Here is a 14,871-nt window from a genome sequence, read left to right on the forward strand (position 1 = left end):
GGTGAGCCGAGATCATGCCACTGCACTCCAGCCCGGGCAACAAGAGCAAAACTCCATCTCAAAAAAAAAAAGAAAAAGAAAAAGAAGAAAAGAAATATGTGTTTATGTTTTCAGCAAGGTTTCTGGTCAATAGTAGGTTATTAGTAATTTTTTGGAGAGTCAAAAGTTATACATGGATTTTCAGCTCTGTAGGGGTCAACACCCCAAATTCCCACATTGTTCAAGGGTCAACTGTCTGTTGGTTTTGTTTCTCTGGGGAACTCTAATACTTCAGGGTAGTTGAAAACCAAGGCTTAGAAAACAGGGAACAGGAATTCAGATTCATATCTTTGTCTCCAGCCATTCCTGAAAGGATTATGAAATAAAATTCTCAAGAAGCTCTACTGGATTCAGTTTTCATACCCTAACCACTCAGCCAGTGTAATGTTCTTTTTCTTTTAAGACTGTCATTTGACAAAACCAACCAACTCTGAGAAACAGTTTGTCACAGCCTCAAAAAGTTAAGCCTAGAGGAATTCCACCCCTAGATAGATATACCCAAGAGAACTGAAAACATATGTCCATACCAAAACTTGTACAAGGCTGGGCATGGTGGGTCACACATGTAATCCCAACATTTTGGGAGGCCAAGGCAGGAGGATCACCTGAGGTCAGGAGTTCATGCAGCCTGGCCAACATGGTGAAACCCCATCTCTACTAAAAATACAAAAATTAGCCGGTTCACCTATAGTCTCAGCTACTTGGGAGGCTCAAGAAAGAGAATCGCTTGAACCCAGGAGGTGGAGGTTGCAGTGAGCCAAGATCACACCACTGCACCACTGCACTCCAGCTTGGGTGACAGAGCAAGACTCTGTTTCAAAAAAAAAAAAAAGAAAACTTGTACACAAATGTTCATTGCAGCATTATTCACAATAGCCACAGAGCAGAAACAATATAAATGCTCATCATTTGGTTAATGGATAAACAAAATGTGGCACATCCATACAATGCAATGATTCAGCAATAAAAAGGAACCAAGTACAGATACATGCAACGCCATGGAAGAACCCTGAAAACATGCTGAGTAAAAGAAGGCAGATAAAAAATGCCACATATCTATGAATCCATTTAAATGAAATGTCTGGAATAAGCAAATTCATAGAGACAAAAAAATAGCTTAGTGGTTGTCAGGGGCTAGGGGAAGGATGTCAATGGCGAGTGAATACTAATGGGAATGGGGTTTCATACTGGGGTGACAAACACAATCCTCAATTAAACAGTGGTCATAAGCTTATGAATACAAATTCTCCTCAACTTACAAGGGGGTTAGGTCCTGAAAAACCCTTCATTAGTTGAAAACACCATGCATCAAAAATGCATTTAAGTACTTAACCTACCGAACATCATAGCTTAGCCTAATCTACCTTAAAAATGCTCAGAACACTTACGTTACCCTACAGTTAGGCAAAATCAGCTAACACAGAGCCTATTTTATAATAAAGTTATTGACTATCTCATGTAATTTATATGAATATTGTCCTGAAAGTTAAAAAAAGCATGGTTGTATGTTACTGAAAAGTACAATTTCTACTGAATGTGCATCACTTTCGCATCAACCATCAACAGTTGGGGTTCATCTGTATACTAAAAGGCCACTGAATTGAATACCTTAAAATAACGAATATTACAATAAGCGAATTTTATCTCAACAAAAAACTTGTTAAAAAATAAAAATTCAACTCACCTGTCCTTTTCGTGGTGACAAACAATGAACAACTTCATCCACCATTACTGGAATATGTAATTTAGCCATAGTTTCAAAATCTCTGTCTTGAGATCTGTGTAACTCCTGGGCTTGAGTTTGATATGTTTGCTCCCGGGCTTCATATTCTCTATATTTTCCTGCTGTAGTATGTATTCTTTTTGGCCAGACACCTAAATTAGGTATGCCAGATTCCAACCAACATGAAAGGCATTCTTTACACATTCTACAAAAATATGCATACCGAAGCATTTTGTAGTTAAACAAATCTAGAAAAAAAAATTAAAATATGATAGTTGGACTTTTTTAAAAGAATGTTCTAATACTCAGGGAAAATCAAATTAATATGCAATATTTAGCACATCAAAAAAAAGTTAAGACTCATGATCCTAACACCTTAAACAAGTAAAGGTGACAAACCCTTCTTATATATACAAAGCAAGGAACCTAAGAGGACCCAGAGACATAATTTAAACATAATTTAAATACAATTTTTAATGTAGCCTAATACATTCTAATATCATTAACATTTTAACCATTAGGGATATGAAAATTGATTATTAGGTCAACATTTTTAGGAAATATACTATACTTTTTTGAATTTTAATTAAGGCTAAAAAGTAGATTCAATGAATTAAAACTGTTTATTTGAAAAGTAATCAGGATGACTGAACGGATTATAAGTATCATATTTTAGATTCAGATGGTCTTCTATTTCAAGCTCTTGTATTTGTTTTTCTCACAATGCTAAATTCTCATCTTCGGAGACTATCCCTGGGAAAAGACTATGCATGCACATCCAAAAAATAAAAAAGATAATCAGTCTATCAGTCTGATTGTCTGATGAGTTCATCTCCCTGTACCCTGTATCAGTGGAGTGTATATCAGTTTAAACTATGACTGTATAAACACTCAACTGAGCACACTTCGGTATTTCATGTCTACCTTTAATTATCTGTCCTCGGCACCCAAAAAACAAATAACTGATATATTCCTTGGATTTACCATATGTGCTCCATTTTCTTCAGCAATCCATAACTCTTTAAAATGCAGAAGAAAAAAAGATTTATGTAAACATATTAACAGGAGACCTTTTGAAAACATCATGCATTTTATACCCAGCTGGTTTCAAGCAAAGTTTTTGATACTACCACAGTAAACACCATTTGACACTATCCAATTAACACTATTTTTTCCTCACAGGTTATTAGTTATTTAAGAATATGACCGACACCTTCATATACACAAAATAAGATGCATATCAGTGCTTAATAAATTGTTTTCTGAAGAAAATGAATGAATGGATTAATTCCAGACTCCACAGAATTAGCATTGTTATCAATCCTCACTTTGGGAAATTTCCCCTGTGTGACTGAACCCACCAAAAACCATATGTTCTCAAAATACTACAAGAAGCATAAATCCCACTTAAATATATCTGTCTTTCCTTTTGCAATAAAAAAAAATTAAAAACGTTGAAAAGCTGATCACATGTAATAAAACACAAAGAAATACAAATATGATGTAACATCAACAAGATGTTACCTTGAGGATAATATGTTAACTTCACCAAAGCCATAATCTGCAGAATTGTGTGGCAAATGTGACACTGAAAAAACGTGGGGGGAAGAAAAATGAGTGATCTAAGTAGATTTTTGGTTGCTTGGCAGCAACAAAATAGCCAAATTATTAACTATGCCTAAGGTTTCCGGAAAGCATACAAAAGTAAGCTCAACTACCCTCTGACTTAGTGTTTCTAACAGTTTACAAAATAATAGCTAACATTTATTTAGCACTTACTAAGCACCACTTACTATTATAACCACACTACATGCACTACCTCATTCAATCCTTACCACAACTCTTGAAATATTATTATTCCCATTTTATAGATAGGGAAAACAGAGAAGTAATTTGCCAAAGGCCACATAGCTAGAGGGCCGTAAAGCTAAAATTGTAACACAGTCTATCCCCAGAGCCTGAACTCAATCTCCATGCTATAAACATAGCCCACTGGAACTATTTAATCCACTTATGTAATTTAATAGTACTTCAATTAAATTGACTATATATTTGTAATATCTCATAAATTAGATTCATTTTATTAAGGAACCGACATCCTATGGCTTGGCTCTGCTCCACTTAAAAATAACAGTATGAGGCCGGGCGCGGTGGCTCACGCTTGTAATCCCAGCACTTTGGGAGGCCGAGGCGGGCGGATCACGAGGTCAGGAGATCGAGACCACGGTGAAACCCCGTCTCTACTAAAAAAAAATACAGAAAATCAGCCAGGCGTGGTGGCGGGCGCCTGTAGTCCCAGCTACTCGGAGAGGCTGAGGCAGGAGAATGGCGTGAACCCGGGAGGCGGAGCTTGCAGTGAGCCGAGATTGCACCACTGCACTCCAGCCTGGGCAACAGAGCAAGACTCTGTCTCAAAAAAAAAATAAAATAAAATAACAGTATGCTGCGGAGTTCCCAATAATGAATGTACAATGTATAGGCCTAAAAAGTGAACTCTGGAACAACCTACCCTATATGTCTAGATTTTGATAACTAAAAAGAAAAGTAGTATCAACAATTCTAATATAGGAATAAGAACCATACAGGAAAACGCAGAGTAGCGAGGGAAAAACAAACAAACAAAAAACGCTATCACTTGCATTTAATTTTTTTCTACTGCATTCAGTTTCTATGTGTTTATTCAACTATGGTCAAGGCACAAAGCCTGAATATTTTATCATGAACTAATTGCCTGCCAACTTGGGTCAACCTGGAGAAAGGGTGACAAATAGTTCATTTGCCTCTTGTTTCCTGCAATACCCCCCTAAAAAATAGAAGCTGGGGGTGTGGCATGCTAAAAAAGAAAATTATATTCTTCTCTTTTGGAGCCCAGTTTCCTACCAGACAACTTAGCGCTCTCCTGCAGTCTGCTAGGAGCCAGCCATCCTAAATGATTTAAGATTAAGTCCCCTCTGGTCATAAGGAAGGAAGCAGGGCGTCAGGAAAACCGCCTCTGTGATCTCCTAGTTAAGTCATTTAACTTTTCTCTACAAGCAAAGTTCACTTTTGGCTGTTGAGAGCACAAAATTGGCCAGATTACTCTTTTAATTGTGAAAACACACAGGTGAGTGATGCCCATGAAGGATACTCCCTCAAGGGCTCTAACAATTATAACCATTGCAGTCAATATTCTCTTGCAGGGAAATCCTGTTTGAAAACGTAATTTTTAAGGACAAAAACGCGACGTGGCGGCTGGCACACGAACGCTGAGAAAGTGAAAGAGGTTCTAAGGAAAGAGAAAAATACACCGTTTTGCCTAAGAATTACGCTCTGACGAGGAAAAACTAGTCGGAAACTTCCAAACCCAGGTTGAAGGCGTGTTGAAGAGGGGGAGAGGATCAGGGGCGTATTTTTCTTTTGCTCCGGACGAATCCAGTGACCCCTGTGGAGTACCCCCAAAGGTTTGGTGGTTTCCAAAAAGAGTTCCCGGGACTCGGTCCCCTTCTCCTCACCTGAAGCACGAAGACTTCTCAGCTGGCCTCTAATTTGGGCCAGCGACTACCACTACGGTCCCGGAGAACCTGAACGTGCCGCACGTCTAGGTCCTGCCCCTGGGGGAACCTTGCAAGGACGGACAGATTGGGTCCACGTCCGCCCAAGCAACTGAGGACCGTCTGCCTTTGGTTCCGCTGTTTCCAGCCTCAGCTGCCAAAGGGTCCTGTTGGCGCTGGGGTTTCCAAACGACTTTCCTGGGGGAAATAAATAAGACCTCACTGTTGCCATATTTAAATTCACTTTTACTTTTTCCATTTTTATTTTTTGGTCTGAAGCAACTTTAAATCTAACTTTTCATTTATCCTTATCTCTACTCTTCGGTTTACAATGAAAGTATATTATACTTGTGTTCTGTTAACACAGCAGTTATACTCCAATTTTTAACTAAAAGTGGGAATTTTTTTCTCATTAGCTCTGCATGTTTAGAAACTACAATGAGCAAGATGGCACAGTAGTGGGATTGATTGTAATGTCAAAATCTCTCTGCTTTAACCAAATGTACAATTCCTTTAAAATATGGACCTCATCATCTGAACACTGTTAAATGGCAAGTGTAACACTGAATTTGAAATCTAAAGTACTTGGATTAGGTGTGAAAACATCTGTGGCATTGATAAACCTTATACAATGTGGGTGTCACAAAAGACAAACTTTAAAACACTTCTATTCTTCACCAATGATCCATGCGATTTTACAAGCAACTGGCAAAATATGCATATTTTCAGACTGCATTAAGATATTCTCTTAATGTCACTTAATCCAGAAAGTATTTCAGAGACAAATGACTCAATTCTGAATTGCCTTGCCTGTATAGTTCAAGACAAAATTTTGTGTTAGGGATTTTCTGAAAACTTCAGTTCTCTCTCAGAAAAATGAAAATAATATTACTTATGTCTCATGGGCTGTTTTGAGAATTAAATGAGAGACCACATGTAAAGGGACTAATAAAATACCTGAGAAGTCAAAACGTAAAGTACTATACAATGAGTTCTTACTGGAAATAAAGACATCTCGATTTTATTACCAAGCCCAGCAGCACACAAATAACCATTTCATTAGCTAAGATACACGTAATACAGCCAAAAATAAGTAGTAGCTTTATTGATCCTCTGTCTAGCGATCAGAAACAATAATATAACATGCATCATATACAGTACACAATACTCCCGATATTCCCCAACAGGAAATAAATGTCCATAATACAGAGGTTTCCATATATTGTTGCATTTATAATACTCTGCATGGGTATGAGTCATCCTATTTATAAAGTGATACTGAATCAACAGAATATAAGCTCCAAGAGGGAAGAGAGTTGGATTCTATTGTATACTATTGTGTGTCTAAAATCTAAATAATTGCTAAATGAATGGATACAATAACAGTAATATATAGAACAATGAAATTCAGATACTGTTATTAAAAACACCCTGCCAAATAAAGTTATTTTAGCAAACATATTTCCCATTTGTTCCAGGTATTTTCTCTCTTTTTAAAGTGTATATTCTGAAATAATATTTATAACCTGGGACTTAAAAAAATCACTTCACCTAATAACAAACCAAGCCAAAATCTTTATTTTGTTATGCCATCATTAGACAGAGAATGTAAAAAGTAACCAAACAGAAAATAGTTTCACAGTCAGTACTAATGGGAGTAGGCCTGGAAGTCCTGAGGCCTCAACCCAAAAGATCTCCAATTAATTCAGGTGAAGAGACCCCACATTTTGGCCCATATTAATGTGTCTGGAAGAAACAGGTCCCTACAACTTCCTGGACGCCTCACTACTCAAAGAAAAGAAAATAAACACCCAGAACCCATTAATCCACACCCAAACTCCACCCCTCCCCCTAGCAGAGGGCATAGGCCAACCCCTGCCCGCACCAGTCTCACTCACACCCTTAACTCTGCGACCGGGCACCCGCCGGTCTAGAGGAGGCCTGATGATCTCAAGTGGCTGCCTCCCACCAGCAGCTCTGGCCTAGCCCCGCCCACCTTGGGCACCGCCTCCGGAAACGGCCGCGCGCGTTGCCACGGTGACGAGCAAGCAAAGGGCTTCCCCTGCGCCGCCAGGCTGAGCTACTTGGCGCCAAGTTGCCGCGAGCCGTGACAGCGTCCGACGTGATGACATCACGCGCGCGGCAGCCAATGAAACGAAGCGCTGAGGAAAGTGGCTTGGGTTTGAATATTGTGGTTGAGTCTGAGGCGGACATTAAAGTGAAGTGGTTGCGGTAACCTGGCCTGGGCCTGAAGTGAGTGAGAGGCACATGAAGGTAAAACTTGACTCTGGGACACTCCTTTTGGTGACCTATATAATTGGGAACGAAGGGTCCTGCCGCTTCAGGTCTAGAAGACCAGGTAGGCTTCTTGACAAACACAGAAGCGTTGAGGGGCGGGGGATCAGGGTCCCTGGGGAGAAAGTGAAAGGAAAAGGGGATTCGAGAACCGGCGAAGAGCACAGCTCTGCTTGACCGTAATCCTCGACTGCTCAGCTGGAAGGGCAGGGATCTCCTTAAGTTCTGAGAGGAAGGTCTTAAGTTTTAAAGGGCATCTTGGCCCCTTTCCCAGACTTTGGCAGAGAACTTTAACTGTCCAGCACCTTGTAGTGTCAGCTTTTTTCCGGACTCCAAATTCGGAGTGTTTGTTTCAGAGGCACATATAAGCGTACCCCGGGGCTTACCTATCAAACGAGGAGCTTTTGTTCATCACTGCATAAAATTTTTGTCTGACGAGCTTTAAGTGTTAGTCTTGCACTGGTCAATCGGGAACCCCTCCTGAGCCCCAACTGTAGGTAGCATCAAGATAAAACCCGCTCTGACTGCCTAACGGGATTGCCGAGGATCAGATGAGGTACGGAAGAGATACTGTTTGGCAAATGCTCTGCAAATGAAATTAAACTGTAAACATTGAGAATCCGTCCTATAGTCTGTTCTTGGTTTCCGCAGGACTTTTTTTTGGGGGGGGGAGCTCATTAGTCGCTCAGTTACAGAGAAGCCAAGACTGACTGCTGTTTATTGTATGAGAAGAGAGTATTTGACCAGAATGGACTGATTTTGTGGTATAATATATAGTTTAGATTATGGATAATTAGGTAGAAATTTAGGCACTCTACAGATTTTAATTGTTAATGTCAATCCACCACGTCTAGCCTCATGTTTCATTTTTGGAAGGTTTTTATGAACTTTGATGCTAGAGAATGTGATATCCAATGACTAGATAGTGCTTCTTATTAAGTTCATATTTTGTGAGAACTATTTCAATAAACAAAGATTATCTACAAAGCACAATCACAAAGAAAAAAATTTTAAAAGATTATCTGCCTTTAATAGTAGTAATTAATCTCCTCTTTTATTATTTATTCGTTTATTTGAGACAAAATCTCGCTCTGTGGTCCAAGCTGGAGTGCAGTGACGTGATCGCCGCTCACTGCAACCTCCACCTCCCGGGTTCAAGCAATTCTCGTGCCTCAGCCTCCCGAGTAGCTGGGATTACAGGCATTTGCCATCACACTTGGCTAATTTTTGTATCTTTGGTAGAGACAGGGATTCACTATGTTGGCCAGGCTGGTCTCGAACTCCTGACCTCAAGCCATCTGCCGGCCTCGGCCTCCTAAAGTGCAGGAATTACAGGTGTGAGGCAGGGCACCCAGCCCTTCCTCTTCTATTATTGAAAAGTATTTACAAATATATAATATTTTTATATTAAAAGTTCATCTTCTCCCATCATAGAAATACCCCAAATCAATTAAGGGACACGATAAAAATGATTTTTTTTTTTTTTTGCTGACAACTCTGAAAACTGAGGAAAAAAAAATAGCTCAGCTGTCAGTGCCGGCCTTCCCTCCAGCTGAACTTTTTATTCTTCCCTGATGGTTGTAAGTTAGTGGGAGTAGTGCCCCCAAGACTGATATTCCAAAGAGAGCTTTAAGATGGATAAAGTCTGTAGATGATGGTGTTGAGTATCGTTTTCAGTCCTATACAGTGTTTGTTGAATCTGAATCTAATTCAGGTTTGAGTTTGTATTTAATATATCATAACTGTCACTCTACTTCTGTATCATTGTTTGGAAGCACTCTCTTCTGATTCCAGTAGAACCTAGCTGTTAAGAACATGGACTTTGGATTTGTACCCAGTAAGGAGTTTGCATTTTATTCTTCTGATGAGAAGTCATTGGAGACTTTAGAGCAGGTGAATGCCATGTGATGCATCACATGATCTGAATGCTTTTGATGAAAGTATCAGTGAATACAATCAATGAATTAAATTTATTATAGTACTTTCATAAAATTAGGGGTGAATCTTTGACTTAATTGACTTATATTTGACATTTGGTTCCCCACTTGTTACATCATCTTGGAAAAGTTACTTATCCTAAGGCTAAGTCTTTGTTTTTGTAAAATGGAAATAATACTACAACCTACCTTACGTGATTATTATAAGGATTGAATGCAATGACGAATGTCAAGCGTTTACTATTATGCATGAGACAGAGTGTACGTACTCAAATGAAAAGCATTGTTGTTCATCATTAATAATTATCACCATATCAACCTAATCTAAGCACTGTTATATAAAAGCATACTTATTGAGAATGGCCACTGTGTGATATCTGACAAGTACAGAGAACTCATAATCAGTTTTATTTTAACATTTAAGAGCCCCTGTGCCAGGCCCTGAGGTTTCTATCAAAAGTAAGCAAATATAAGAGAGTGGTACCAGAAGCTGAGTTTTGGGGGAAATAGGGAGATTTTGGTCAAAGGTTACACTTTAAGTTATAAGATAAATAAGTTCAGGGCATTTAATGTATAGCATGAATGGTGATAGGCATATTAATTTAATTGTGGTAATCATTACATAGTGTATAAGAATATGAGACCATCACATTGTACATCTTGATTATATACAATCTTTGCCAATTAAATGTTTTAAAATTTCTAAAAAAGTAAGCAATATATATATTTTTAACTTCTATAAGAAAATTTCTGAGGGTTATATATTTACATCAGGGAGAGTAGTGATTAAGTACTTGGCCTTTAGATTCAGTCAGTCTGAGTTCAAATCCCATGTCATGTGCTTCCTCAGTTGTGTGACTTTAGCCAGTTAATTTCTCTGTACTACACTTTCTCCCTTAATAAAATAGGAATGACAGTACAGGGTTTATGTCATAGGTTGTTATGAGGATTTAATAAGAGTATGTCAACTGTTATTATATTTCTATTTGTGGGATATGAGCTCAATAGAAAATATAACTTGTTACTAAATTAAATGTTGCAATTAAGGTAAATTTTAATAGTGGTTTTATTGTTGTTTGTCTGTTTTGAAATAAAAATACCTAGACCTTGTTTAAAATTTAAATATTACAAAAGAGTATGAAATGAAAAATAAACCTGTCTCTCACTCAGACCTTCATATTTCCCCTCTATGTGGAAAGTGCTATTATCAATTTCTTGTGTACACTTCTGGGAATGACCATGCATGTACATATATATCTTTTAAAAATACAAATGGTAACATGCTATAAGTCTATTAAAACTCTACTGGTTTATTCATTCATTTACTCAACAAGTATATATTGGGTCCTAAATATTTGACAAGTAGTGTCCTAGGTGCTGGTGTACAGATGAACTCCATGCTCTCACAGTGCTTACATTCTAGAGAGAAAACAAGCAATAAATATGTAACCAGATAATATATACTTTCCAATTAGTGCTAAATTCGAGGAAGAAAAATAAACCTAGTAAGGGATTGGAGAAGCAAAGGCAGGGTGACACTATTTTGGATAGATTCTTTAGGGAAAGCCTCTGTAAAGCGGCATTTGAACAGAGACCTGAATAATGAAGTGAGGGATTACAATTTGCAAATATCTGGAGGTAATGCCTGCCAGTAAGCAAAAATACAAAAGCTAGGAGGCCAAAACAAGACTGAAGTGTTTTAGGAATGCTAAGAAAGTCATTGCAGCTGAAGCAGAATAATGAAGTGGGGAGACAGCAACAGAAGTCATTGTCAGAGAGGTAGACAGGGCCATATGTGGAATTTATAGGCCATGGTAAGGAGTTTGTATTTTATTATTATGATGAGAAGTCATTGGATAGTTTGGAGCAGGTAAATGACATGCAATACGTATCATGATCTGAATGCTTTTGAAGAGAGTATCAGTGCATACAATCAATGAATTAAATAAAATTTATTGTACTTGCATATAATTAGGGGTGAATCTTTAATCTGGGATGAGCAATAGCTACATATGTTATAAGTTAAAAATTGACCTGTTCAACTTGGCTTATTACCATGCACGTATTCAGGATAAATAGATTTTAATACCTCATTAAACATTGCAGAGGCATGAGCTGTTCTACATAAATGAATCTTCCAGAAAATTGAATATTAGCTTTGCTAAGTAATAAAGTATTTTAACCACACTCAATGATGAAAATAAAACCTGATCTTGCCATTTCTTTAATTTTCTAAACTAGAAATTGGGAACATTATTTCTTTCTTATTTTTTTCTTTTTGATGCCTCAGGGTTCTCATTGTGATTGACTGTTGTTGTCAACTATTGTACTCTAATATGTTGTTTCTCTTGGAGATATACATTTTCTGTTTCCCTCTACTCTAAATGAGTAAATAGCTTTTTGGGGTCTGTGAGCATTTTTTATGGTTTATTAATTCATTCATTGGTATATTTGAAAATTTACTATATACTAGACTCTCTACGAGAGAATAGGGATATATTAACTGTCGTTTCTTATTCTCTTGTACCCTTTTCTAATCATGCATAATAATCATAAAATTTTGGAGCTAGAAAAAGACCTTCCATATCACATAATCTAACCCTTTTGTTTTATACATTAGCAAGTGAAGCCCCTTCCTTAGCCCCTTCATTCTTCTTTTTTGATAACCTACTGTCTCTGGAGTAGACAAATATTCTTCTTCAGGTTTAGTATCTATTATATAAAATGCTTGGTACCAGAAGTTTTTTTTGAATTTTGGAATTTTTTTTTTTTTAATTTTTGCATTGTGCTTACTGGTTGAGGATCTCTAATCTGAAAATCCAAAATACTCTAATGAGCATTTCCTTTCAGTGTCATGTTGGTGCTCACAAAGTTTTAGATTTTGGATTTTCAAATTTGGAATGCTCAACCTGATTATAATGAACAATGATGTTGGAAGTATCTGTCTTTCATGTTTTAGTTCCACCAATGAAATCCTACCAGTTTGCTCTTTGGATTCTGTTCAGTAAATACCACTTAGGAGTAGATGTGACAAAATTGATCAGAGGCTATAATACTATCTTCTGAACAGCTGTCTGAAAAGAATTTGTGAATCCACACATTCTTGTGCAGATAACAATATTTAGGCTTTTCTTTTGCTGCTTCATATTAAACATGGTTAAAGAATTTACTCTCTGTGTGCCTTATTCAGAATCAACTAAATGCTCATTTCTTTTAGTCAGCCATCCTAGAAAACAAAGAAGGCACCACATAATAATGTAGGAACGATCTCATTAATTCCTGAAGATGTAAGTATATTTGAACATAGATTAATTTTTACATTTGATGATTCTGTTGACCTTAGGCATTTTTATTAAGAAAATTCTATCCACATATTTGTTTTTAAAAGGTAGGGAAATACATGATACTTTAAAAATTAACATCAGTGTCTTTGTTAAAATATGCAACTAGTTGTGAAACAAAGTTATGTTTGACATTATACTTAAACTCTGTTGACTAAAAGAGTCAAACTCTGTAAAATATTTGAAGAGATTTATTCTGAGCCAAATATGAGTGACCATGGCCCATGACACAGCCCTCAGGAGGTCCTGAGAGCATGTGCCCAGGGTGGTCAGGGTACAGCATGGTTTTATGTATTTTAGAGAGGCATGAGACATCAATCAAATACATTTAAGAAATACATTGGTTTGGTTCAGAAAGGCAGGACAACTCAAAGTGGGGGCTTCCAGGCTATAGGTTAATTTAAACATTTTCTGGTTGACAATTGGTTGAGTTTGTCTAAAGACCTGGGATTGATAGAAAGGAATGTTCAGGTTAAAGATAATTGTGGAGACCAAGTTTTATTTTTCGGAGGAAGCTCTCAGCAAACTTCAGAGAGAGAGAGCAAGTTGTAAAATGTTTCTCCTCAGAGCAAAAAGGGTGCCTGGCTTTTAGTTGATTATCTACTGGAGCTGCAAAGAAAAGAGGAAAACAAAGAGGGAAGGGAATTCTCTATAGAATGTGGATTTTTCCGACAAGAGACTTCGCAGGGCAATTTCAAGACGTGGCAAGTAAATATATTTTGGGGGTTAAATATTTTTTCTTTGTCTCATAATGTTATGCCTTAGTCAGATTGAAAAGCAAGTCACAATATACGGGGGTCCAATAAAATGCATCTGATGAAAATCTATGATTTATAGGGCGTGACTCCCCAGACCCCTTAGGTAGGAATTTGGGCAAAATAAAAAATCAGAGTTTAGTCCTCACTCCTTTAGGTAATTGTCCAAATTTCTCCCTGGAATGTTACTTAAATAATCCCCTCATTATAGTCTTATAGAGCACTGTTAACCTTTTCCCTATAACAGCACTTGTCACAGTTATACCTTTACATGTTTGTGTCAATATTTTATTAATATCTGTTTCCCTCACTACACTGTAAATAATAATAGCAAACACTTGTAGTTCATACTCTGTACAAAGTATTGTTCTAAGTGTGTAATCTTTACAACTTTATGAGGTAGGTACTGTTGTTAGTCTTACTTTACAGGTGGGGAAGCTGAGCCACAAGGAGGTTAAGTAACTTATCCACTATCACAGTCAGTACGTCATAGAGCTGGGATTTTAACCTAGGCGCCTGGCTCCAACATGTAATAGTTGTCATGAATTAATTAACTAATTAATTAGGGAGGGATATCCTCCAGCCTTGAGAGTCTAAGGTTTATTTTGAAATAATCACTTAGTATTTTATGTTTACTTTGTTAACACTTTCATTTATGTATATTTAATCTATCATTTAAAAATAGTATATCTGTTAAAATATTGTTGAATATTTCTAAAAGCTTTTAGAAATGTGTGTAGGAGATAGTTTTTGTTATCACAAGGAATATGGGACACTGCTGGCCTTTAATAGACAGGGGAGAGAAATGCCAAACATCCTCTAATAGGGCAGTTCTAAATGCCCTATAACAGGGCAGTTCTAAGCAAGGAAGAATTGGCCTACCCAAAGTGCTAGTCATAAGCTCATTGAGAAAAACTCAAAGATGAACTCAGTCTCTTTGGCAAGAAGAAGCAGGAGTGGGGCAGATAGGAAGAGAATTGATATTTACTGAATACCTTAATACTTACCTCTTTTAGCCTTTGCAACAAGCATTGAGATATTATTACATCTTTTATACAAATAGAAACCTGAGACTCATGGGGTTAAGTAATTTGTCCAAGGTCATAAAAGTGAGGTGTAGGTGCTTTGTGACACTTGGCTAGACAGAAGCTCAGGGATGGAAAACAAAGTAGTAATTCACCTGGGACCTGACTGTTAGAATCCAAATGACCATCCCTTCCTTTTCAGTATTCTATTTTTGGCTAAAGACAG

General features: G+C 37.4%; 2 protein-coding genes across 8 annotated transcripts in view; one reads left to right on the forward strand and one right to left on the reverse strand.

The window, feature by feature from the left end:
* The window catches only part of METTL15 (methyltransferase 15, mitochondrial 12S rRNA N4-cytidine), a 253,088-nt gene extending 245,827 nt beyond the window's left edge, over positions 1-7,261 (reverse strand). For all 4 annotated transcript variants that reach the window (XM_058446368.1, XM_032166366.2, XM_032166367.2 and 1 more), the window contains exons 1-3: positions 7,193-7,261; positions 5,254-5,490; positions 1,724-2,010 (exon numbers count right to left, since the gene is read on the reverse strand). In XM_058446368.1, coding sequence (XP_058302351.1) covers positions 1,724-1,993 — 270 coding nt within the window. In that variant the 5' untranslated portion in view covers positions 1,994-2,010; positions 5,254-5,490; positions 7,193-7,261. The remainder of the gene's footprint in view (positions 1-1,723; positions 2,011-5,253; positions 5,491-7,192) is intronic.
* A 211-nt stretch (positions 7,262-7,472) lies between these two features.
* The window catches only part of KIF18A (kinesin family member 18A), an 86,032-nt gene continuing 78,633 nt past the window's right edge, over positions 7,473-14,871 (forward strand). For 2 of the 4 annotated variants that reach the window (XM_032166369.2, XM_058446922.1), the window contains exon 1: positions 7,493-7,651. The gene's annotated coding sequence lies outside the window, so the exon portion shown is untranslated. Of the gene's footprint in view, positions 7,652-9,397; positions 9,481-14,871 lie in introns of those variants that run through there. The other 2 variants (XM_032166368.2, XM_058446921.1) reach the window with 2 other exon arrangements.

The sequence above is a fragment of the Hylobates moloch genome, unplaced genomic scaffold, assembly GCF_009828535.3.
Source record: "Hylobates moloch isolate HMO894 unplaced genomic scaffold, HMol_V3 SCAFFOLD_11, whole genome shotgun sequence".
NCBI lineage: Eukaryota > Metazoa > Chordata > Mammalia > Primates > Hylobatidae > Hylobates > Hylobates moloch.